The sequence below is a fragment of the Armigeres subalbatus genome, chromosome 2 (assembly GCF_024139115.2).
Source record: "Armigeres subalbatus isolate Guangzhou_Male chromosome 2, GZ_Asu_2, whole genome shotgun sequence".
Lineage (NCBI taxonomy): Eukaryota > Metazoa > Arthropoda > Insecta > Diptera > Culicidae > Armigeres > Armigeres subalbatus.
In genome coordinates, this window is record NC_085140.1 from 263,240,594 (window position 1) to 263,266,502 (window position 25,909).

General features: G+C 41.4%; 2 protein-coding genes across 3 annotated transcripts in view; one reads left to right on the forward strand and one right to left on the reverse strand.

Annotated features, from left to right (window-relative positions):
• LOC134212170 (wee1-like protein kinase) lies at nt 1-19,866 on the forward strand. 2 transcript variants are annotated; one of them, XM_062689790.1, is made up of 4 exons: nt 1-341; nt 1,127-2,656; nt 2,714-2,856; nt 18,511-19,866. In XM_062689790.1, the coding sequence occupies exons 2-4, from the start codon at nt 1,131-1,133 to the stop codon at nt 18,654-18,656; spliced, it is 1,815 nt and encodes a 604-aa protein (XP_062545774.1). In that variant the 5' UTR covers nt 1-341; nt 1,127-1,130; the 3' UTR covers nt 18,657-19,866. The 2 variants fall into 2 exon arrangements, with proteins under 2 accessions (XP_062545774.1, XP_062545773.1); XM_062689789.1 differs by having other exon boundaries at nt 2-367.
• The window catches only part of LOC134212169 (cilia- and flagella-associated protein 251-like), a 26,569-nt gene continuing 20,180 nt past the window's right edge, over nt 19,521-25,909 (reverse strand). Inside the window, exons 13-14 of the mRNA XM_062689788.1 lie at nt 20,251-20,325; nt 19,521-20,195 (exon numbers count right to left, since the gene is read on the reverse strand). Coding sequence (XP_062545772.1) covers nt 19,872-20,195; nt 20,251-20,325 — 399 coding nt within the window. The 3' untranslated portion in view covers nt 19,521-19,871. The remainder of the gene's footprint in view (nt 20,196-20,250; nt 20,326-25,909) is intronic.

Genomic DNA, 25,909 nt, shown 5'->3' on the forward strand with positions numbered 1-25,909 from the left:
GAAGAAGAGAAAGAAAACATCGGCAAACTCAAACGGATTTTTTCTTCTGCTGCCTGTGTAACCGACATTGGAAATTTTTAATCGGTGAATATAACTCTAAAAACTAGTTCAAAAGTCTTATAAATTACGTGGCCGGTGCAGTTTGCTGCGGAAGTTTTGGTTTAAAGTGAAGTTTAGTGGTTTTCGCCAACTGCAGAAGAAATAATTGCGTGAATAGAATCTCCTCAGTGGTTGTTTTCGTTTTCTGTTTTTGCTTGAAGCCGGCCTTGAGGAGAGCGAAGCGATTTTCGTCGGATTATGTTTGTTTTGCTGACCCGTCAGCCAAGGATTCCAGCGCAGTAGTGAGTAGTTTTGCATGAAATTGTAGGTAAGTGAATTATGTGATCGATGTTCTTATTAGGAATCATTTAGGTAAACGATTAGAGTATTCAATTTTAGGAACTTTCAGGGAAAATTTGTTTAGTACAAAGTCAATGCAGGGCTGGTAGTGGGTCGCTTCGTAAGAATACTATCTATTTTTAGGCTTTACCAGTAACAATTTATTTAAATTTTCCTAATAAAGTCAAGCAAATTGCCTTCTATACAATTCAGAAGTGTAATATAAAAATGTACAAGTCATTCTTATCCTGTTCACAGTATAGGCTTTATCACTTGGTGAAGATTATCTTGGCGTTCATATATTCAATTATTACTGGGAATAGTATATCAAGTGATGAAGCTTGTAGTTTTAAAAAATACAACTTCGTTTAATTATACAATATTCTATTCAGTATTATTATATTTGGCAGTCATCACAATTTAAACAAAAATGTTTTTTTGACTTCAACATGTAATTTTTTTGTATTCTTATTTTTTATTTAGACTTATTGTAGCATAGGGGGAGGCGGTGTTTCTTTGCAAATAACTAAATAATTTTAGAAAAATAAACGCTTGTGCGCAATTTGCATTAATACATTTTTCTGCACAAAAATGAGAATAAAACATAAACGCAACAATTGCTTCACGCAATTAAAGGGGAGACCAGTAACCATGTTAAATAATGTTAGATAGGGGGCGTCCAAAATCCCGTTTTTCACATACGATAATCTGTCTCACACCATTATTAAATTTTGCCTTCTCATGATAGGTAGATGGATAACTACACGGAAAGCAGTGGAGTCGATTCATCCCCCGACATGAACTCCAGTGTCGAATTACCATCTCCGGATCGGACGACTGTGATGCCCCGAAAGTTGACTTTCGGATTGTCCCCGGAGCATGATGCACTTAGAGGAGACTTCCGCCGAGCCGCGTTGGCTGTCAGTCCATGTAAGCAGCCGTCTATTTCTCCTCCGTACCGGAAAGTTCGAGCACTGCGATTGTTCGATTCGCCGGCTACTCCGAAGACGATCATTCAGAAGTCGACTAGTAAGTTTATGAAAGCTCTTGGCAATGCCAAGGAATCGGACCTGGTAAAGCCAAACGATACCAACGAAGCAGCTATCAATGAGAAACCTCGTGCTGTGCCCTTGCATCGGAATTACGAGAATGTTATTCCGTCCGCTAATGTCAATCCGTTTACTCCACCGGGAATGTTCATGAGAACCAAAAAACGTTTGCGACCCGGTGTGGATGGAAGTGAAACCGTTCTGAATGCCAGTTTTCCGACGGTTTTTCCTAGTAACAAAGTGAATCAGCCGTCCCTACGGCAGAGTTTTGGATATTTCCAGAAGGCACGTAATGAATCGCTCAAGTCATCCATTCTGCTGGAAGACGATTGCGCAGAAGTTCGACAAGCTCCAAAGCGGCTAGCTCTTCAAGATTCAAACATTTCGCGGTATGAAAAAGAGTTCCTCGAGCTTACACTTCTGGGCGTTGGCGAATTTGGATTGGTTTATCAATGCATAAACCGATTGGACGGCTGTGTATACGCGATCAAGAAAAGCATTAAACCCGTTGCGGGAAGTTCTTTTGAGAAGACGGCATTGAACGAAGTATACGCCCACGCTGTCCTCGGTAAGCACGACAATGTAGTTCGATATTACTCCGCGTGGGCCGAAAACAATCATATGCTGATTCAGAACGAGTTCTGCAATGGAGGAAGTCTGCAGACTTTGTTGCAGGAGAGAATGCTCAAAGAATCCGAACTCCGCATGCTGTTGCTTCATATTTCAGAGGGTCTAAAATACATTCACTCGAACGATCTCGTCCATATGGATTTGAAAGCTGGAAACATTTTCATCACCAAAGTGCCAATTCGTCCGTCATGCTCTGGTCCGTCTCACCATCCGGATAATGCCGACGATGGATTCGAAGATATCTTCGAAGACCTTGAAAACGAGTTCCTAATAACATATAAAATCGGTGATCTTGGCCATGTCACGTCGGTCAATGATCCACAGGTGGAGGAAGGTGACTGTCGGTACCTACCGAACGAGATCCTCCAGGAAGACTTCTCTAACTTACCAAAGGCGGATATATTTTCACTGGGTATAACGTTGTACGAAGCGGGTGGTGGCGGCGCTTTGCCAAAGAATGGTCCCAAGTGGCACCAACTTCGGAGTGGATCCTTTCCGGATCTGCCGAACATCAGTAGAGAGTTCAATGAACTGATCAAGTTGATGATGCATCCGGATCCCGAGAAGCGGCCGTCGTCGACGACAATTTTTAACCATCAGTAAGTGAATCACTCATATTGATTGTAAAATTTGTTTTAATGCCCAATTTATTTTAGGGTTCTTTCACCAATCGACTCCAAAAGCAAAGCGCAACTTTGTCTGGAACTCAGCTTGGAACGGCAGAAAAATGAGGTTCTCATGCGAAAATTGAAGGAGCAAAGCAAAATGCTCAAATCCTACGAACAAGCACAAACGCCGAGTGAGTATAATTTGTAAACCTATGTTAAAAGCGAACCACAAGTTAAAATGGGACACTATATTTGGAAAGGGGTAGACATTTGCTAGCTTACATACAACACGTTTGATAATTACCTAATTGTACCATAGAGCATGGTAACTAAATCATACGTATCCAAAAGGGATTATTCCACTTACCCTTCCATTCTTACCCTCTAGATTAATAATTGATCTTATTGTTGTGAGGCTATCATGCTCTATTTATTAAAGATGCACCGAGTAGTGGTATTCGGTGTTCGGTCGAATACCGAATATTTTAATTTTTAGTTATTAAGCGAAACGAATATTCGGCCGAATAATCTGCCTTTATTCGGCAGAAAAATCCAGGCGAGTGCCAAGCTGTCAAATGTTTGTTGCCTCCAATCAAGCGAATGCCGACGGCACTAACACTACGCCGTAGTCTATGAAGAAAAAAACACTGCAGTGAGTGAGTATGTTCTGAAACGCACAAAGTTTGGATAATGCAAGAAACAACTGTTTCTGCTCAGCACAGAGTTTCTTCTACCAACATAATTATTTATTTGCATATTTCGCGTAAGGAATAAAGTGTTTGCAAGTGTTTGTTCGTTGCAATCTTTAATTTAATATGTGCTTTCGACACCACTGTCTCTTGCAAAAGCGGTAAACAATACAAATTTTCACAAATCCCACGACAATTTATGATACTATATGAGCATTTTGACATTGGAGTATAAATTTATGCGCCAAATAAGAGGGTACTGTCATACTTGACAAACTCCATATAAAAAAAAATCCGTTGTCGCCCCTCTGGAAAAATCACTTATGCTCAATTATTCCAGATTTTTATTATATTATTATTTATTTATTCAGACTAAGGCCGAAGTGGCCTGTGCGGTATGTAAGAGTCTTCTCCATTCGGCTCGGTCCATGGCAACACGTCGCCAGCCACGCAGTCTACGGAGGGTCCGCAAGTCATCTTCCACCTGATCGATCCACCTTGCCCGCTGCGCACCTCGCCTTCTTGTGCCCGTCGGATCGTTGTCGAGAACCATTTTCACCGGGTTATTGTCCGACATTCTGGCTACGTGCCCGGCCCACCGCAGTCGTCCGATTTTCGCGGTGTGAACGATGGATGGTTCTCCCAACAGCTGATGCAACTCGTGGTTCATTCGCCTCCTCCATGTACCGTCCGCCATCTGCACCCCACCATAGATGGTACGCAGCACTTTCCTTTCGAAAACTCCTAGTGCGCGTTGGTCCTCCACGAGCATCGTCCAGGTCTCGTGTCCGTAGAGGACTACCGGTCTAATGAGCGTTTTGTAGATGGTCAGTTTGGTACGGCGGCGAACTCTATTCGATCGAAGCGTCTTGCGGAGTCCAAAGTATGCACGATTTCCAGCCACTATACGCCTCCGAATTTCTCTGCTGGTATCATTTTCGGCAGTCACCAGTGAGCCCAAGTACACAAATTCTTCTACCACCTCGATTTCATCACCACCGATGCCAACTCGCGGTGGGTGGCTCACATTGTCTTCTCTTGAACCTCTTCCTATCATGTACTTCGTCTTCGACGTGTTGATGACTAGTCCGATCCGCTTGGCTTCCCTCTTCAGTCTGATGTAGGCTTCCTCCATCTTCTCAAAGTTACGTGCCATAATATCTATGTCGTCGGCGAAGCCAAATAGCTGGACGGACTTATTGAAAATTGTGCCACTCGTGTTAATCCCTGCTCTTCGTATTACCCCTTCCAAAGCGATGTTGAATAGCAGACACGAAAGACCATCACCTTGCCGTAACCCTCTGCGGGTTTCGAAGGGACTCGAGAATGCCACTGAAACTCGAACTACGCACATCACCCGATCCATCGTCGCTTTGATCAACCGTGTTAGTTTATCCGGAAATCCGTTTTCGTGCATTAGCTGCCATAGCTGGTCCCGATCGATTGTATCATATGCGGCTTTGAAGTCGATGAATAGATGATGTGTGGGCACGTTGTATTCACGGCACTTCTGCAGTACTTGGCGAATGGCGAACACCTGGTCCGTGGTGGAGCGTTCGCCCATAAAACCCGCCTGGTACTGCCCCACGAACTCTCTTGCAATTGGTGCTAGTCGACGGCATAAAATTTGGGAGAGTACCTTGTAGGCGGCGTTCAGCAATGTGATTGCGCGGTAGTTGCTACAATCCAGCTTATCGCCCTTCCTCCTGCGGCAAAACTTCCTCCTCCCAAATCTTGGTAATGACCCAGTGCAGCGCTCTAGCCAGTGCCTCACCACCGTGTTTAAATAGCTCTCCTGGTAGTTGGTCAACCCCAGGGGCTTTGTTGTTCTTCAGCCGGCCAATCTCCTCCTGGATTTCCTGGAGATCCGGAGCCGGTAGAATTATGTCCTGCGCGCGTTCTCCCAGGTCCATCACCATACCGCCATCTTCGTCTGCCACATCGCCATTCAGGTGCTCTTCGTAGTGCTGCTGCCACCTTTGGATCACCTCACGCTCGTTCGTAAGAAGGTTCCCGTTTATGTCCTTGCACATATCAGGCTGTGGCACGTGGCCCTTACGTGAACGGTTCAACTTCTCATAGAACTTTCGTGTGTTATTAGTGCGGTACAGTTGCTCCGTCTCTTCACGGTCTCGATCTTCCTGCTGACGCTTTTTCCTCCGGAAAATCGAGTTTTGTCTGTTCCGCGCCTGTTTATATCGTGCCTTATTCGCCCTCGTGCGGTGTTGCAGCAATCTCGCCCATGCTGCATTCTTCTCTTCTACTAACTGCTCACATTCGCCGTCATACCAGTCGTTTCTCCGATCCGGGGGCACCGTGCCAAGTGCAGCGGTTGCGGTGCTACCAATGGCGGATCGAATATCTCTCCAGCCATCTTCAAGAGACGCTGCGCCTAGCTGCTCTTCCGTTGGGAGTGCCACTTCCAGCTGCTGCGCGTATTCTTGGGCTAGCCTACCGTCTTGTAGCCGCCCAATATTAAGCCGCGGCGTCCGACTTCGACGCGTGTTGTACACCGTCGAGAGTTTTGAGCGCAGGCAAACTGCAACGAGGTAGTGGTCGGATTCAATATTCGCACTGCGGTAAGTGCGGACGTTCGTGATGTCGGAGAAGAATTTACCGTCGATTAGAACGTGGTCGATTTGGTTTTCCGTTTCTTGGTTAGGTGATCTCCATGTGGCCTTGTGGATATTTTTGCGGGGAAAGAAGGTGCTTCGTACTACCATTCCGCGGGAGGCTGCGAAGTTTATGCATCGTTGGCCGTTGTCATTCGATACGGTGTGCAGACTATCCGGTCCGATGACCGGTCTATACATTTCCTCCTTTCCTACCTGCGCGTTCATGTCACCGATGACGATTTTGACGTCCCGCAGTGGGCATCCATCGTATGTCTGCTCCAGCTGTGCGTAGAACGCTTCTTTCTCGTCGTCGGGTCTCCCTTCGTGTGGGCAGTGCACGTTGATGATGCTATAGTTGAAGAAACGGCCTTTAATCCTCAGCTTGCTCATCCTTGCGTTGATTGGCTGCCACCCAATCACGCGTTGGCGCATCTTTCCCAGCACTATGAAGCCGGTTCCCAGCTCGTTGGTGGTGCCACAGCTTTGGTAGAAGGTAGCCGCCCGATGCCCGCTTTTCCACACTTTCTGTCCTGTCCAGCAAATCTCCTGCAGCGCCACGACGTCAAAGTTGCGGGGATGTAATTCATCGTAGATCATCCTGTCGCAACCTGCGAAACCTAGCGACTTGCAGTTCCATGTTCCAAGCTTCCAATCGTGATCCTTTATTCGTCGCCTAGGTCTTTGCCGATTATATCGAGTCGCATTATCTCTTATATTGTTCGTAATTATTGGTTTTCCAGGCGGCTTATTGGGCCTGCGCAAACCTCCTGTCTCGCCGGAGGGCCGTCGTGTCAGGGCTGTTTAGCGTCCCACCTAACACCAGGACTTGGGCTTGTGCGCTTTGAGCGGCACACGGTCGCTTTGGCGGAGCCTACTTGCGGATACATGCAGCTTTTTATAGAGGTTTAACAGGGCCCACTGTCAAACCCCACCACATCCTAGGCAGGCGCCACAACTCGCAGATGGCCTGGGGAGGGATCGTCAAGCCCTTGGACAAAGTCCCTGCTGCCCCCAAGATTTTTATTATAGCAAAGTATGATTATCGGTGTCAGGCCATTAGGCCGAATGCCATTTGGCCGAAGGTCATTAGGCCGAATGGCCATTAAGCCGAATTAGCAAAAAGAAGCAAAAATTGAAAAATGAGAAGTGCTTTCTCCGCCTTACCCCTTCTTCCTTCTCCCTTCTAGCTTCTTCCTTCTTCTATCTATCTTCTTTTTCCTTCTTCTTACTTTTTTTCTTTTTCGCTCTTTTTTTCTTGCTCCTTTCTATTTCCTTCTTCTATGCTATTTCTCCTCCCTTCTTTCTTCTTTCTGCATTCCTCTTCCTTCTTTCTTCCTTCTTTCTTCTTCTTTCTTGGTTCTTCCTTCGTTTTTTCTTCTTTTCCCCACCCTTCTTCTTTCTACTTTCTTTTTCTTGTTTCTTTCTCCTTTCTTCCTTCTTCCTCCTTCTTCCTTCTTCCGTCTTCTTTCTTCCATCTTCCTTCTTCCTTTTTTTCTTCCTTCTTCCTTTCTTATTCTTCCTTCTTCCTTTCTCCTTCTTCCTTCTTCCTTCTACCTTCTTTTTCATCCTTCTTCCTTCTTCCTTTTTCTTTCATCCTTCCTCCTTCCTCTATCTTCCTTCTTCTTTCTTCCTTCTTTTTTCTTCCATCTTCCTTCTTTCTTCTCTCTTTTTCCTTCTTTTTCCTTTCTTCTCCCTTTTTCCTTCTTCCTTCTCCCTTTTTCCTTCTTCCTTCTTCTTTATTCTTTCTTCCTTCTTCTTTCTTCTTTTTTCTGTTTTCTTCCTTCTTTCTCCTGTCTTCCTTCTTTCTTATTATTTCTTCTTCCTTCTTCCTCACTTCGCACAACTCATTTCTCACTCCCCAGTTCTCATTCGGCCTAACGACCGTTCAGCCTAATGACCATTCGGCCTAATGACCCACACTCTGAAAAATCTTCACGTCATATTTACCTGAAAACAAATGTGGTTCTCATCCACCATACTTTTCACGTAAGAGTGACCTGAATGACAAGTAAACTGAACAAATTTTAGTTTCCTTGAGTTACGTGATTTATCCGGTGACTCTGACTGAATCTTCCAGTACTAATGACGTGAAATTTTAATGAATGCTACAAGACAGCAGGTAACCACTACATGTTTTGAAATAAATTACAATATAGTGATTTTGGAATGAATGCAAAAACGGACTGCCCATAAAAGGGAATCTTTTTCGCGTTGTTGATGCATTGATACATTGAAATGCCGTCATTTGGTTATTGCGCTTTGGAGTTACCGCAGAAACACTGTTGAAGAAAAAAAAGTTGTCGGCGGATGTTGAATGGAATTTATCAGATTTGTTGAGAAATGATGTCAATGAGAATCGCTGAGAATTTTAAAACCAGTTACTTGCTCGAAAATTGCTAATATTGCCACTGTAATTAACCAAAAAGTAGTTGAACAAAGACTACAAATTTTATACTAACGCAACCGGAAAACTGTAGCTCTAGACTTCCATGCAGCTTCCTTTTCTTCCACATCATTTTTCAACGAATCTAATAAATTTTATCCAACCTCCGTTGATTTTTTTTCAAGGAGAAAAAATGCAGGCACGGAAAATATCCTCCTAGATGCACCTGAAATATCACTTACCTCCGCGAAGCCTCATTATGTTTATGTTATGTATCAATCATTCTTGTTTACAATGCAGGTCTTACGCAAAGCTGCAATCACACTAACACAATCTCACTTAAATTGTTTACGTGGGTATACACTACAGTATATAATACAGTCATATTCTTTAAAAATTTTAGTAAAAGTTACGTGAATTTCAGGTGAGCATTACTATCGTCACGTAACAATCGTCGTTTGTTCAAGACAGACGAGTTACGTGATTTTTCACGTGAATATGACGTGATGATTTTTTAGAGTGCAGCATCATGATTACAATAGTCGATTTTGACAAATGCCGTGTATAGATTTTATGGTTTATGCAATCCTAGCAACCTGAGGAGACTGGCTGAACAATTGACACGTCAAAGTTTTCGGATTGTTTTGACATCCAATTATCGATTTATTATTTCTTCAAGATATTTTATTTTGTATTCAATACTTTTTCATATTTTAGATGGAAATACAAAACAGGAGATGAGATTAAAAAATTTGGGTATAGGTATTTTAATAATTTCCTTCATTTCAGATGAATCAATTAAAAAGTCCTCTTATATGTAAATTGAATACTGAGCATGAACCTATACTGCCGTCATACGCATATTTGTCCCATGTTTGCTGGGATTTCCTATGTACATGGGACAGTTATGAGTATAACGGCAGTATACTGCCGTGAATCGCATATCTGTCCCATCTTTGCTGGTTTTCCTATTCATATGGAACAAATATGCGATTCACGGCAGAATATGTAATCGGACTTTGCATCTGTTTCTGCCACTCTCTTGTGTCGACTATTGCATGTGCTGTAGAGTGTGGGTTCGATTCCCGCCCCGGTGAGGAGAAAACTTTTCGTAAAAGCGGAAAGTTCTCCATTGGGTGTTGTGTAAATGTCCTTGTCCGTTGTCTCATGCTCAGGGAATCAATATTCAAGCAACGCCTAACAATATACCCTTTGTCGTCAACAGAGTTTGTTACTGACAAACGCACCTAGCGACAAACCTTTATCAGAACCCGAACACAATATGACAAGAATCATTTGCCTTGCATGCTCTGATATTTCCGAGAATATGATGCTAATATTGTAATCATTGTTGAATTCTCGAATATTTCCATAAAAGCAGAAACTATGATAGCATAAAACCGAAATTTTCTCTCGAAATAATGCAAAATAACGGGATGAAAAGTTAGCAACAAGATTGTCTTCTTTTTTGTTGCTGACAAAATTTTTCGGATCTTTGTCATTATTATCTCCGACAAAAACAAAGCTTTGTCGTTGGTTCTCTTTTGTCGCTTGTTTCGCAAGCGTATTTCAGAAAAATTGATTCCCTGCTCATTAGAGTGATTCAAATTTTGACTTTTTTGCTCCCCTATGCTTAAACGATGTGGCATTTGCTATTGTATATCTTTGCTATTGTATATGCTATTATATATCTTTTTTAATTGAGGCTAGTAGGTAGAATTAGGAATTGTTTTATTTTATTACGTTAGAGAAATCAGTTAAGTCTCAGCTTCACACCAGATATTTGGGGTCGAATCTGGTACAAGTTTTTTTTAAATTTAGTACGCCGGATCCTATTTATGTTTGAGTTTTTCTCAATCGTACCGTGTAATTTGAACGGGATTTTTAGAACCTGTCGAGAATCAGCAATTGTTCAGAATTTGAAGAAATTGCAAACGTTATTCAATAGAGGAAATATAAAAATATACGAGCTGAACGGCCTTCAACTGATAATACACCATAAGATAGTGGAGCGATTGGAAAGCTGTGAGCGGGTATTTTGTGTGAGAAGATTTACAGATATTTTATGGTTAACCAGAACAATGTGTACGGTACTCAAGGTATGCGTCACTTTGAATATCTATGCTTTATTTCAGTCATATCTGTTATTTCTGAGTTCAGGCCTAGAATCATTCTTCATAGTGTTGGTTCCCTCTCCGAATCTAATTCGTATTCTAGGGATAGGCTTCATTAAAGCAAATCAAGACAACATTTTCAAAACGACTTATCTGCTTTTGTAAACAAAGATTCAAACGACGATTTGACGAATCTGATAGCTCTCCCACGCAAACCAACACCATCAGCAGGTAACTGAAACCTTCACCTACCTATTAGTTTTGAAGTTTTGAGTTTTCAATTTTCAATTTTTGAGAAAATTGAAAATTTGTCTTGAAATATTCATTGCTTAGCTGCAGAAACAACTTCGAATTAATAATCACCTAAAAATAGAAACATATTAGGAATATTCGTCAACACATCTGAAAGAAAATAAAAATGGTTATACCACGTTATAACGTCGATGTGTGAACTTTGATATCAAGACCAAGATGAATATCAAGTGTCAAAAAGCTTTATAACTCACGGTAACGCGGTGTTCCCAATTATATTTAAGACAAACTGACTTTCGGCAAGAAATCACAAAATAATCCGAATATTCTTAATTATACTAAGTACTAGCAGACCCGCCGAACTTCGTTTCGCCTAATATTGATTTATTCTCTGATAAGATCTCGAGTTATAAAGAAGTTGGAGTTTCATTTGTAGCCTTCTTTTTCAAAGAGAGGAGAGGTCGGGAACCATCTTAGAAACCTTCCCAGCCTTTGCATACAAATTTTCACGCCGATCGGTTTAGTAGTTTCCGAGTCTATAAGGTTCAGACAGACATAAGTTCATTTTTATGTATTGTATTCCGTGTATGGTAGAAAATCGGAAATTTGTTTTCAATAAAATTTAAAAAAATTTCTGCAGTTGTAAGACGTTTATTTAGATTAGTGCGCATAATAGTGCATCCACGCGTGCATGATGCGCACTACTAATGACATAATTTGAATTGTCGCGACTCGCGTCGCATCGCGAGTGCTCAATCGCGCGGTCCAGTTTGGTGGCGGACCAGTATTTTGCGCTCCATAATGGCGGCCTTGTGAGATCCGAAGAGTACCTTTGTAACATTCAAGAGGTAGAAAATATTTACATATTTACGATTTATTGAAAAACGATGGCACTCGTCAGGATCCGACAAACAAACAAACGAACGTCAATTGCATTTCTCAATTTCACTTTTCTAAATAACTTCAATTTAAATTAGGAATGCGAAAACTTTAAGCCATAGTTGAACCAAAATCACCGTGCTTAATGTTGTTTAATTTCTAGACTGATGTACTATGTTCAACATTACCCTGGAACACGCGAGGAGCACGTGCCGCCTAATAAACTGAGATGGTATCCCAAAAAATCCGTCGAAGAAAATTGATTGTTTTTCAAAACCCGTCAAAAAAGCCAATTCCCAACTGCGACGGTTCCGTGTTCCGCGCATAGATTTCAAGATCTGCATTAAAAACATGTAAAAACGATCCCATTGTAATTCGATTTTATTTGTACCAAATACAAAATTTGAATCCGCTATATAATGTGAATCTTATTATTTGTGGCATTTTGATACAGCGAACCTCGTAGTTCTCTTGTTTCTGGACCTTTTTTCTTACTCATCAATCAGAAAACAAACAAAAACTAAGCCCATAACATGTACCAACAACCTGACCGTTAAATAAAGAAATGGTTGGTTTTGCTTTTCCGAGAATTTGGTGAAGTTCTTATGGATAGCATAATGGGTGGTTCTGGCACCCGCTGCTTCAGTATAAAACATGCCCAACAAACTAAAAACGTCTAGCATTTGCATCAGTTCTTACTCAAATTGACTACACGAGATCAGATCCAGAATATCTTTGCTAATTTTGCTGGCTTTAACTGCAATATTTTTGTCTAAGAAAATATGCTTCGTGCGTGTCCTATTGCCAGCATAAAATTAATGACTAAATAACGCAGATACTTATCATTCGTTTTTATAATAACTTCGTTAATTTGTTACGCTGCAAGTAAATAAAGTTAAAATAATTAAAAAGAATGTACGAATCCATCCTAGGAAAACTTCGGAAATATTTTGGATAATGTTTGACGCTTATTTGTTTGTATAGAAGCCTGGTGAGTGCCGATGTTTTTAAACAAATCAAGGCCTACATTGATTGAAACATGTAAATATTTTCTACCTCTTGAATGTCAGCGAGGAACTCACTAGGCCGCCATTGGCCCGTATGAATAAAAAGTAGTAAAATCTACTATATGTAGTTACTACTTTGTAGTAAGGTCCACATGTAGTAAAGTTGCTTTGGTATGAATAATAAACTTTTTCGAACATAGTAGTAAATACTAATTTCGAAAATAAAAAAGTAGTATTTACTACAAAATACATCTGTCAAAATTTGATTTGTTTATGTTTTGTTGTTGTAGTTGTTCCCTATATGTACCATATTTATTAAAAGTTCAAATTCAAATGAAGTAAAAAAGCCTAGCATAATGGAAATTTTGATTCTGGGGCCAAGAATCTTGATATTTTTCATCGCATTGCTTGAGTTCGGGAATTGAATCCAACGGTCAGTTTTTTCGGCAATTTTCCGACACGCTGACGCTTGCTCTGGTATATGTATTACATTTACGCGTTTTATTAGCGTAATTAATTTTTACGCATCTATTTTAAATTTGGGATCTTCGTGGGTTTTCACGCTGATTTTTTTGAAGTTATTTTACGCGGTTTTTTATTATAGTAAGGGTAAGTAAAAAACGCAAATAATCGATTATACCGTGATGTGCCCTAATTTCGCGCGCGCCCTAACTTCGCGCATTATAAAATAATTTATTTTTTTCAATTTTTAGGTGCCAGTCAAAATTGAAAAATCTGGAGGATTATAAAATATCATTGTTGTTGAATGTTTTTCACGAAAAAATTTGAAGAACAGACTTGGTTTAGTACACCAAATAAAATTATTTCAATTTGATCCTCCCATCGACCGCCATATTTGCTTGTGCTTAGCACAGCGACGAAGAACATGACCCAAGTAAACAAATGATTTTACTGTACAAAACTGGCTACTTTTTGAAAATATTTGTATCCATTATGCTCTGTTGGATATGTTTATTCGTCATTACTATTGAAAAGTGTAAAATTTTATGTATTTTGTGTTTATTAAGACTTTTGCTTTGTGCGCGAAATTAGGTATATGAGAGTAATTATGGTGCCTAATTTCGTTTATTGTTGTTGCGTAGTTTTATTTGCAACATTCTAATGAAACAAAAGCAAAACAATATTCAGGACAGCTTTACACTGAATAGAACCCGAAGAGTTCATTCCCATACGCTTTTTATCTAATTTTCAGGCGGATAACCACCGACATCGACTAATGTTGACTTGAAAAATCTTATTGATCAGTGCCTGCAATAGCTATCAAATCCGATGTATAAAATGATGCTAAAATGTGCTATGTTTAAAATGATGCTAAACTTAAGATAAAACTATAGTGCGAAGTGAGCTCTCGCGACAATCGAGTTTTCTCCCGTTTCCTTTTGTCGCGTGCGCATCATGGCGCACGGCGGTAGCATAGATGCGCACTAGTCGCGATGCAGTTGCGACATCAGGAAATAAGGAAAAACTCAATCGTCGCGAGAGCTCACTTCGGTTTTCAACTGGAAGCACAATATAGATCGCATTTGCCGTTCGCCACTTCTCCTTGTGATTCGATTCAGTTAACAAATGTTTCGTCGAACATTTTACGTCCACTTCCAAAAATCGATACACTTAAGTCGGTTTTTACGTGGGGGACATTTTAAACAACCGCGTAAAAAAAACTTCAAGAAAATCCGTATAAAAACCCGCGTATGTCCCAAAATTTCGAAAATAATTCGTCGCATAAAAACGACCTGCGTAAAAAATTAGTAAAAACCGACCCCATTGTATAAACTTTGATAAATAGCACTAATCGTATCGATAATTTAATTTGCGGTGGTTATTTCTATTCGTAAACACCTTTTACCATGTAGGCAAATTTAAATTCAGGCGATGGAACAACTTTGTACCAAGCTCCTGAGCAGACTACAAATAATTTGTAGTATTTACTGCTTTTATTCATACCAACTGTCAAACACGTTCCACAAAAGTAGTATGTTCGAAAATTGTAGTAAAGTAAACGTGCTTTTATTCATACCGTTTTGCTACAAAAGTAGTAAATACTACATAATTTGTAGTAAAGTGTGGATTACTACTTTTTATTCATACGGGCCATTATCGGGCGCAAAATACTTGATGAAAAAATCTGTTGAGAAACTTATGTTTACTCCAAAATTCGAGAAGCTTTGAAAATATGCCCCATTTTGTTGGATTTAAACTGTTTTATCTCTTTTCAAAAATTACAGTTGATTGACAGTGTATTATAATATAGAGGAAAGTGAGGCAAAACAGCCAACATTGATTATGATTTAAGTGAGCATTATATTCGTATTATTACAGTGTTAAGCCGATTTTGTCACCCCAAAAATTTTTGAAAATTTTAGTCATACTTTTTATTTCCGTTAATCATACCGCAAACAACCATGATTTTCATTAAATAACTTTCACCGCCTGTAGTATTATGAATGACTTCTGAGAACTTGTGAAGAATTCTGTAAACATTTTTGACAAAAAATAACGGGTAATCGTAAAAATTAGGTTAAGGCAAATTCAGATATTAACATAGAGCCAGTGGTCAACAAATCAACATGCACTCTGAAAAATCTTCATGTCATATTTACCTGAAAACAAATGTGGTTCTCATCCACCCTACTTTTCACGTAAGAGTGACCTGAATGACAAGTAACCTGAACAAAATTTAGTTTCCTTGAGTTACGTGATTTATCCGGTGACTCTGACTGGATCTTCCAGTGCTAATGACGTGAAGCTAGAAAGTAGTTACGTGTTTGATCAGGTGAACCTGACGTGATTTGTACGTAATGGTTACGTGAAATTTTAGTGAAAGCTACAAGGCAGCAGGTAACCACTACATGTTTTGAAATGTATTGCAATATAGTGATTTTGAAATTAATGCAAAAATGAACAGGGACTGCCCATTAAAGGGAATCTTTTTCGCGTTGTTGATGCATTGATACAGGGAATGCCGTCATTTTGTCATTGCGATTTGGAATTATCGCAGAAGCACTGTTGAAGAAAATGTTGAATGAAATTTATCAGATTTGTTGAGAAATTATGTAAATGAGAATCGATGAGAATTTAAAACCAGTTGCTTGCTCGAAAATTTCTAATATTGCTGCTGTTAATTAACCAAAAAGTAGTGGGAACTAGACTATGAATTTTAAATACTAACGCGATCGGAAAACCGTAGCTCTAGACTTCCATGCAGCTTCCTTTTCTTTCACATAATTTTTCAACGAATCTAATAAATTTGATCCAACCTCCGTTGCTTTTTTTTTCAAAGAGGAGAAATGCAGGCACGGAAAATATCCGCCTAGATAAACCTGAAATATCACTTACCTCCGCCCGCGAAGTCTCATTATGTTTAGGTTATGTATCATTCATTCTTGTTTACAATGCAGGTCTTCCGCAAATGCCGAAGCTGTAATCACACTAACACAATCTCACTTAAATTGTTTACGTGGATATACAGTCATATTCACCAAGATTTTTAGTAAAAGTTACGTGAATTTCTGGTGAGCATTACTAACGTCATGTAACAATCGTCGTTTGTTCAAAACAGATCAGTTACGTGATTTTTCACGTGAATATGACGTTATGATTTTTTAGAGTGTGGAATACGACGTTTTCAAGCGAAGCATTATTTGGGCCTGATCCCTAGAAGTAGGGTAAAGTGCCCAATAGTGGACCCCCAACTAATAGTGGACCCTCCAGCGATGTTTGCATTATTACAGCACAATGTAAACATTTTGCTATGAAATTCCATCGGGAGAACCCATCCTACAGTCCTATGATTTGATTACATGCATTGGAAATGCTATGGAAAGTAGAACTAGATGATTTTTTACAATTCTATAGAAAATAAACACGAGAGTGTCCATTATAGTCAGACTTTAAAATGTTAATTTCAACGAATAACGTCGAGCATTTGAGTGTTTCATGTATGTATCGTGAAGAGGAGACGCAGAGCTTGATATTAGATATCACGCAAAATTAATATTTTGAAAATTTCCACTCCTTATGCCAGGAAGAGCAAAATTTCGCTACTAGGGGGTCCACTATTGGGCATTTTACCCTAAAAGAAATGTGTCACCCGTTCTAAATAGAATCAGCACACTTTTGATTTAACATTTTGTCCTAGCTTGTCTTGCCCCGAGACAAGGGGGTGTCCATTTCGCCCCATATGGTAAATATAGGCATCATAAAAACACCTTTTCTAAAACCAGTGTATAAGATACTGAAACGTCATTAATCAAAGTTTAGACAGATCACCATAAAGGTGTTTTATAAACAAATCAGCAGAATTCGAACACGTAAAAAAAATAATGTTATATATTATTAAGATTTCTAATACTTTTTTGCCGAAGCAGGCGCTTAATGACATGTATAAGAAAAAACTTATACATCGCATTAGTCACATACATTCCGAAACTTATACTTTTCATTAACTTATGCATGTTATTAGCTTTTTGATATGGGATCATTCATTAGGTGGCATAATGAAGAGTATAAGTATTTTCGAATGGTTTTTTGCCATAACATATAAGGTTATTTTTTTTACGTGAAGGATTTTCAATATTTTACAAGGGTTACCGCTTAGCGTTGGTCAGCTTGCCCCACTTTACTTTCCCCTATGATAAAGCAAACTCCATCAAAATTGACCAATCTGCCTGTTTTATATTGTCATGTAAAAGTGTCCTCTCAATAAACTGAACAGTCCTCAAAAAATCACCGAAAAAAAGACTAAAAAATCTATGCTCCTCACTGAATCCTCCGCCAGTAGTATGAATCCTAGTTTGTACAATGTTTATAAAAAATGTGAAAATTCACAGAAAATTAGTAAGTTTTTGAACTTTCATACAATTTTATGAAGCAAAAAAATATTAAAAAACTTTGCACCCATTTTTTCTCAAAACTAACTTTTTTTTCATTTACACCCCGCAACGCAAACGTTTGACCTCTTCATATATAAACTTCAAATCTCATAATAATTCTGTCTATGCAGCGAAAATTTATATTTTCATGTTCGAATTGAATTTTAATGCGGTTTTCACGTTGAGACATATGTGGAGCGAGCATCCTCTTAAAGATTATGTAAATTTGACATGATAAAACTTGTCAATAAGCTCATATTGCCCCGTATATAATAATAACAAAAGGAATATTGAATTGTGAAGGCATTGAATTCTAAATGCCAAAAAGTCTCACTTGACGTTAGAAAGGGACATAAAGCGAACTTTTCTTACTCCTGGTTGCCATTAGCAATACTAGAATAAGAGATGGGCGGAGACACCATCTTATTTCCAATTGAACCGTCAAAAGCGGTTCCAATTCGATATGTTAACATTTTTCACCCATAAGAGGCAAGCTAAAAGTTCAAGTGATGCCTGTATTGTTTTATAGATTTCACACCTTTTCATATACGTTGCCAATTCGGGAGTTTTTCACTCTGCTGGTCTCTGGTAATAGAGTTGGTAGTTTTCATTCTATTTCGTTGAAAAATGTTTTTACTATCCACCACGAGAAATTTGATAGCAGCACAAGAAGAAAATTTATACATATAACAGCAGTGTATAATGGTTTGAACTAGTGAAAATCGTATCATGGTTTGAATCATTTTGAAATCAGTCGAAATTACCATCTCATTAACAGACAATAAACCTAAAACAGCATGAATGGCATATTTAGGTACACTGGAAGGGATAGAGTTAGTACCCAGAAAGGAACTTCTAATTTGTTGGGGATTAACTTTAGAATAATATAGATTAAAACAAATTAACTGCCTTCGATTGAAAGAAAACACGACACGAAGGAGAGTCCTAACATGACAAAAAATGTTCACCACAACTCTACTATACTATAATAATGGTCCGACTCTTCTCTTCTAGATACCCGCAAATGTAGAAATTCCGCCACACGCGAGCTGACGGTTTCCGACCGGAAACTACGATCATATTCACGGAAGAAGCGCTCCACGAATCTCATTACAACGCGCCGAGGAATCCGCGACAACAGTAAGGGAAAGGAATATTGAAGAGTGCGTTGTGCCACACCCCGGCATCGTCCATCGAGGGGAAACGGATACCACCGTACCACAGTGAAAGGCATCAGAGAGAACCATAGTGCGCAGAACATCAGAAAGCCAGAATGAACATCAGCAACGATATCGAATATCACACAGAAGCAGAACCATCATGGAGAACATCGAACTTGTTTTATATTTTTGGTTGTATTTTTTTTTTAATTTGGAATTGTCTTTTTACTCAAAATTTAATATTATGTCACGGATTTTTCGACTTCTTTTATTTTCTAAATCTTTTTCTAGTATTTTGTTTATTACTGTCTTGAATTGGCTTAAAATCCACAGAATAATGATTAGGATCGTCAGGATTAAAAAGTGTTATGAAGTTACTATGTTTTGGGCTAAAGTTGAACTAAATTAATCGTAAATTATAAGCTTTCAAAATTGTTAATGATAATTTAAAAATAATGCAAAGAATTTCAAGAAAAAAAACATTAAAGCTAAGCTGTGAGACTTGTTGATGCGAAGCGTGCCTTTCAAAATGTGAATCTAAGACAGTATGTGAGGAAAAAACAGTCGATATTGGAGTACCTACATTTCAATCAAACGAATAACCCTAAATATCAGAAAGAGACAACCCCCCAATCTGGGATAGTTATATATTTATATAGAAATGCGGTCCGAACCGCAGAACAAATCTATGTTGAACAAAAACAGAACAAAACGAAGAAAATTTGTGATTTTAAAATATAAGAACCATCCTAACGTAGGAAAATGTGAAGTCAATGAATGTATCTTTATTCTGGAGATTAGTTTTCTGATTTGTTTTTGTTCAGAATTCACTCTTGGTAAGAAGTCGGCTAGGATATGAGCAGGTTTCAATGTAGTTTGTAAATAGTGCGTTAAGTTTCTTCCAATGTTTGCCGCCGAAGCAGCAAGTCATAGGTTTTAACGACGGATCCCTAACGGTTCCGTCGGTTCTCCATCCATATGCTCCATTGCCATAGAATTGAACTTTATATATTGTCCAATCGGGTAACGGTTGAATTATTTCAACTGTTTGCGTTAGTCGCTACTTGTTTAATGTTAGCCGATAAGAACAATGTTCCAAAAAGGTATATTTTTGATAAGTGATTTACATATAGATATCAAACAAAAATGTAAAACCAACTAAAAGAGAAAAAAGAATTTAATAAAGAGATATGCCAAACAACAACAAAAATTCTATTAACAAAGCTTTTCGGTAAATTCACCCAGAGGAACCAGAAATGTATCTGAATTATCATCGGACACATACTCTGGAAACAAGGCTCGATAATAGAAATCCATAGCCTTCGTGTCAATCTTCTCGCCAAGCGATGCCAATTGTTCGTTGAATTGGTTTAGGTCTACTGGGTCGAAAATTCCCTTTGTTACAAAAGTTACCGCCGCTCGTATTTCCTCGCAGTTAGGACTGGCTAGGGTTCTGTGGTTCAGGAAAAGTTTTACGACTTCCTCAAAAGTAAGGAACAATGTTCCCATCAGTTCGATTTCGCTTGCCAAATTATCCTCCTGAAAGTATGTATTGTGGGTTAGGGTTTAGGGGCTAGTGCCTTTAAAGAGTTACCTCAAATTGTGTCATATGAAACCCAATGCTTCTCATATAGTTAGGAACATCTCTTATGTCCATCGCGTCACGTATCTGAAAATATGATAGAATTATTGTATTGTAAAGGTTGCATTTGTCTGCCTTTTCTATTGGATGGGAAGATTTTATTACCGATCATACAGATCTTTAAAATCAATGATATGTGGCAACACTGCCTCTTGAAGAGAAAGACCATAGTAGAGAAGAAAGTCAGTTAGTGCGTGACAGTTAAAGATAACGGACGTATACGTTTTCTGAATAAAAAGTATTCTTTCAATCGGCGCGTTTATTTCATTTTCGTTTCCGTACATCGTGCTCCTCGATCCCGTCGTACGCCTGGCTATAAATTGGTGACCCCGACGTGATTTTTACGGAGAGAAAAGTGATTTAAGATCGCCACGATTTGCGACTCAAAAAGAAAACAAAATGGCGAATCCTGCTGAAAATCCAACACCAGCCGCTGCTGCTGCCGTCGCTGTTAAACTACCCGACTTTTGGAAGTCGGATCCAACTATGTGGTTCGCACAAGCCGAGGCACAATTTGCGTTGGCTGGCGTAACACAAGACGTAACCAAATTCCACCACATCGTCGCGAAAATCGATCAATCGGTGATCTGTCATGTGGCGGATCTGGTGAAAGATCCTCCAGCCGCCGGAAGGTATGCGGAAATCAAAAAACGCCTGATTTCACGATTCGAGCTTACACCGCAGTCGAAACTGGAAAAGCTACTAGGTTTCTGCGATCTGGGCGATTTGCGTCCCACCCATCTACTTTCCAAGATGCAAGAGCTGTCATCCGGACTCAATGTCGATGACGAATTTTTGAAAATGCTGTTTCTTCAAAGGATGCCCGCCAACATTCGCGCTGTTTTGAGCATTAATGACGGTAGTCTTTCAAAACTTGCCGAGATGGGAGACAAGATGATTGACCTTGTTCCACACGTCGCTGCCGTGAAAACAATTCCTTTAGAACCATTGCCGGAATCGAACACCCAGGAGAGCCTGGGGGAACAAATAGCCGCGCTAACAGCCGAAATACGTCGCCTAAAATCTGGCCCGGGCAGATCACGAACCCGTTCGGTATCGCGTCATCGTAGTGAAAATGGAGGTGCCATCTGCTGGTATCACCGTAAGTATGGCGGTCAAGCCGAACGATGCCGTAGCCCCTGCAAGTATCACCAACAAAAAAACTGAAAAGTCACCCACCAGAAGCGTGTGAGGTGGGTGAGAAGCAACAAAGCCGTCGATTACTTATCTACGATCGAACATCAAACAAGCGATTCCTAGTGGACACCGGATCCGACGTGTCAATAATACCAGCGACTAGGAAGGATAAACAAAGCGGACCATCATCATTTCAACTCCACGCAGCAAATGGATCAACAATTAGAACATACGGTTCTCGATTTGCCACAACCGACCTCGGATTGCGACGCAGATTTTCATGGAATTTTCTTCTTGCGGATGTTACTACAGCTATCATAGGAGCTGACTTCCTAGTAAACTTTGGCATCGTCGTGGACCTTAAAAACCGTCAACTAATTGATGGAAGCACAAAACTGCACTCCGTTGGTGGGTTCATAAACGCTGTTGTTCATAGCATTACAACTCTCGATCAACGTCATCCGTTCCATGATATACTTGCAGACTTTCGAGAAATTACGCTGCCATCGACTATGCGGGAAATTGTGCATCATGAAGTCACTCACCACATTCAAACAAAAGGACCCTCCGTCGCTTGCAAATCGCGTCGAATGGCACCGGACAAAGTCAAAGCGGCAAAGAAAGAGTTCGAAACCATGATGGAGTTGGGAATTTGTCGTCCATCAAAAAGCAGCTGGGCCAGCCCACTACACTGTGTTCCCAAAAAGAATGGCGAGTGGCGCTTCGTGGGAGACTATCGAAGTCTAAACCGAGTCACGATTCCAGACCGGTATCCGGTACCACACATACACGACCTCCTCAATAACTTTCTCGGAAAGCGCATATTCACAACATTGGATATGGTTCGGGCGTACCATCACATACCTGTCGAGGAATCTGATATAGCAAAAACTGCCGTTATAACGCCCTTTGGACTGTTCGAGTTTACACGAATGCAATTTGGATTGTGTAACGCGAGCCAAACGTTCCAGCGTTTTATGAATCGTATTCTTGGAGATCTTGATTTTGTCGTGGTGTTTGTGGACGATATCTGCATTGCATCAGCATCAGAAGAGGAGCATCGAGAACATATACGCGACTTGTACTCAACCTATCCAAGTGCAAATTCGGTCTTGCTGAGGTGGATTTTCTGGGTTACCGTGTTTGTAGTGATGGAATCAAACCTGATCCCGAGCGTGTTCGTGCAGTAGAAGAGTACAAATTACCGGACACCGTCAAGGAGCTACGACGATTCTTGGCCTTGGTAAACGGATACAAACGTTTCATACCTCGAGCAGCGGAAACGCAAAAACATCTGCAGGATCTAATCCCCGGAAATCGAAAAAATGACAAACGCAAGCTGAATTGGACACCAGCAGCGGAAAAATCATTCAACCAATGTAAAACCAACCTCGCAAACGCAGCTTTATTACAGTATCCGGACGCTTCTAAGACGTTGGGATTAATGATCGATGCATCTGACGTTGCAGCAGGGGCAGTGTTACAGCAGCTTGTGAGTGGAGCCTCTTACCCAGCAACTCCTATCCCTACCTCCCCGCGGTGCTGGCCGGGATACGAGCAACCTTAGGGAAGATCGGGTAACCAACCCCGGTGGGAACTATGGTCGTATGCTGACAGGGAAGGGGGGGTTTGCTCCTCTTCGGAGGTGCAAATCTTATTGAGCGTCTGTCTCCATGTCAGGATCGGCTCACAACAGCGTCTGTTCTCCATGTTAGGGGCGGCTGATCATCGTCCGAGTGCCAGCGAGGGACTCTAAAGTGAAACTGTGCACCATGGTCCACCGGAAATAAGGAGGAATGGTCCTCCGGAAATTTAGGGGTTTGGTGTCAGGCCCTGCAAGCCAGCCTTTAAAAATCATAAGCAACGAACAATCAACAAGAGAGTACGGACCGGAACCATCGGCGAAGACCACTGCGACGAAAAGGGACTAGCGATTGGAAACTCGGTTCGTGGAACTGCAAATCTCTCAACTTCATCGGGAGCACACGCATACTCGCCGATGTGCTCAAGGACCGTGGATTCGGCATCGTAGCGCTGCAGGAGGTTTGTTGGAAGGGATCAATGGTGCGAACGTTTAGAGGTAATCATACCATCTACCAGAGCTGCGGCAACACACGAGCTGGGAACAGCTTTCATAGTGATGGGCGATATGCAAAGGCGCGTGATCGGGTGGTGGCCGATCAATGAAAGAATGTGCAGGTTGAGGATCAAAGGCCGGTTCTTCAACTTCAGCATAATCAACGTCCATAGCCCACACTCCGGAAGCACTGATGATGATAAGGACGCATTCTACGCGCAGCTGGAACGTGAGTACGACAGCTGCCCAAGCCACGACGTCAAAATCATCATAGGAGATTTGAACGCTCAGGTTGGCCAAGAGGAGGAGTTCAGACCGACTATTGGAAAGTTCAGCGCTCACCGGCTGACGAACGAAAACGGCCTACGACTAATTGATTTCGCCGCCTCCAAGAATATGGCCATTCGTAGCACCTACTTCCAACACAGCCTCCCGTATCGGTACACCTGGAGATCACCACTGCAGACAGAATCACAAATCGACCACGTTCTGATTGATGGACGGCACTTCTCCGACATTATCGACGTCAGGACATATCGTGGCGCTAACATCGACTCGGACCACTATCTGGTGATGGTTAAACTGCGCCCAAAACTATCCGTCATCAACAATGTTCGGTACCGACGACCGCCGCGGTTCGACCTAGAGCGACTGAAGCAACCTGATGTCGCCACTGCATACGCGCAGCATCTCGAGGCAGCGTTGCCGGAAGAGGGTGAGCTCGATGGGGCCCCTCTTGAGGACTGCTGGAGTACAGTTAAAGCAGCCATTAACGACGCAGCGGAGAACAACGTCGGGTATATGGGTCGAAGTCGACGGAACGATTGGTTCGACGAAGAGTGCAGACAGATTCTGGAGGAGAAGGACGCAGCGCGGGCGGTCGCGCTGCAGCAAGGTACCCGGCAGAACGTGGAACGTTATAGACGGAAGCGGAGACAGCAGACCCGCCTTTTCAGGAGAAGAAACGCCGCCTGGAAGAAGCGGAGTGCGAGGAGATGGAACAGCTGTGCCGTTCTCAAGAAACACGCAAGTTCTATCAGAAGCTCAACGCATCCCGTAAAGGCTTAGTGCCGCGAGCCGAAATATGCCGGGATAAGGATGGGAGCATCTTGACGGACGAACGTGTGGTGATCGAAAGGTGGAAGCAGCACTACGAGGAACATCTGAATGGCGCTGAGAGTACAGGCAGTGAAAGTCAAGGCAGCGGAGGAGATGACTACGTCAGTTCAGCGGACAATGGAAGCCAACCAGCCCCCACCTTGAGGGAAGTTAAGGATGCCATTCAACAGCTAAAGACCAATAAAGCAGCTGGTAAGGATGGTATCGGAGCTGAGCTCATCAAGATGGGCCCGGAAAAGCTGGCCACTTGCCTGCACATACTGATAGTCAGAATCTGGGAGACCGAACAGCTATCGGAGGAGTGGAAGGAAGGGGTTATATGCCCCATCTACAAGAAAGGCGACAAACTGGAGTGTGAGAACTTTCGAGCGATCACCATCCTTAATGCCGCCTACAAAGTGATATCCCAGATCATCTTCCGTCGTCTGTCACCATTAGTGAACGAGTTCGTGGGAAGTTATCAAGCCGGCTTCGTTGACGGCCGCTCGACAACGGACCAGATCTTTATTGTACGGCAAATCCTTCAAAATGCCGTGAATACCAGGTCCCAACGCACCATATGTTCGTTGATTTCAAGGCGGCATACGACAGTATAGACCGCGTAGAGCTATGGAAAATTATGGACGAGAACAGCTTCCTGGGAAGCTTACCAGACTGATCAAAGCAACGGTGGATGGTGTGAAAACTGTGTGAAGATTTCAGGCGAACACTCCAGTTCGTTCGAATCGCGCCGGGGACTAAGACAAGGTGATGGACTTTCGTGCCTGTTGTTCAACATTGCGCTAGAAGGTGTCATGCGGAGAGCCGGGTGTAACAGCCGGGGTACGATTTTCAACAGATCCAGTCAATTTATTTGCTTCGCGGATGACATGGACATTGTCGGCCGAACATTTGCAAAGGTGGCAGAACTGTACACCCGCCTGAAACGTGAAGCAACAAAAGTTGGACTGGTGGTGAATGCGTCAAAGACAAAGTACATGCTTGTGGGCGGAACCGAGCGCGACAAGGCCCGCCTGGGAAGCAGTGTTACGATAGACGGGATACCTTCGAGGTGGTCGAGGAATTCGTTTACCTCGGATCCTTGCTAACGGCTGACAACAACGTTAGTCGTGAAATACGAAGGCGCATCATCTGTGGAAGTCGGGCCTACTACGGGCTCCAGAAGAAACTGCGGTCGAAAAAGATTCGCCACCGCACCAAATGTGTCATGTACAAGACGTTAATAAGACCGGTAGTCCTCTACGAACATGAAACATGGACAATGCTCGAGGAGGACTT

Excerpts from the sequence above, each read along its gene's own strand:
- LOC134212170 (XM_062689790.1), top strand. The coding sequence starts at position 1,131 with ATGGATAACTACACGGAAAGCAGTGGAGTCGATTCATCCCCCGACATG. Across the intron at positions 2,657-2,713 it reads ACGACAATTTTTAACCATCA|GGTTCTTTCACCAATCGACT; the intron begins GTAAGTGAATCA and ends AATTTATTTTAG. Across the intron at positions 2,857-18,510 it reads CGAACAAGCACAAACGCCGA|ATACCCGCAAATGTAGAAAT; the intron begins GTGAGTATAATT and ends CTTCTCTTCTAG.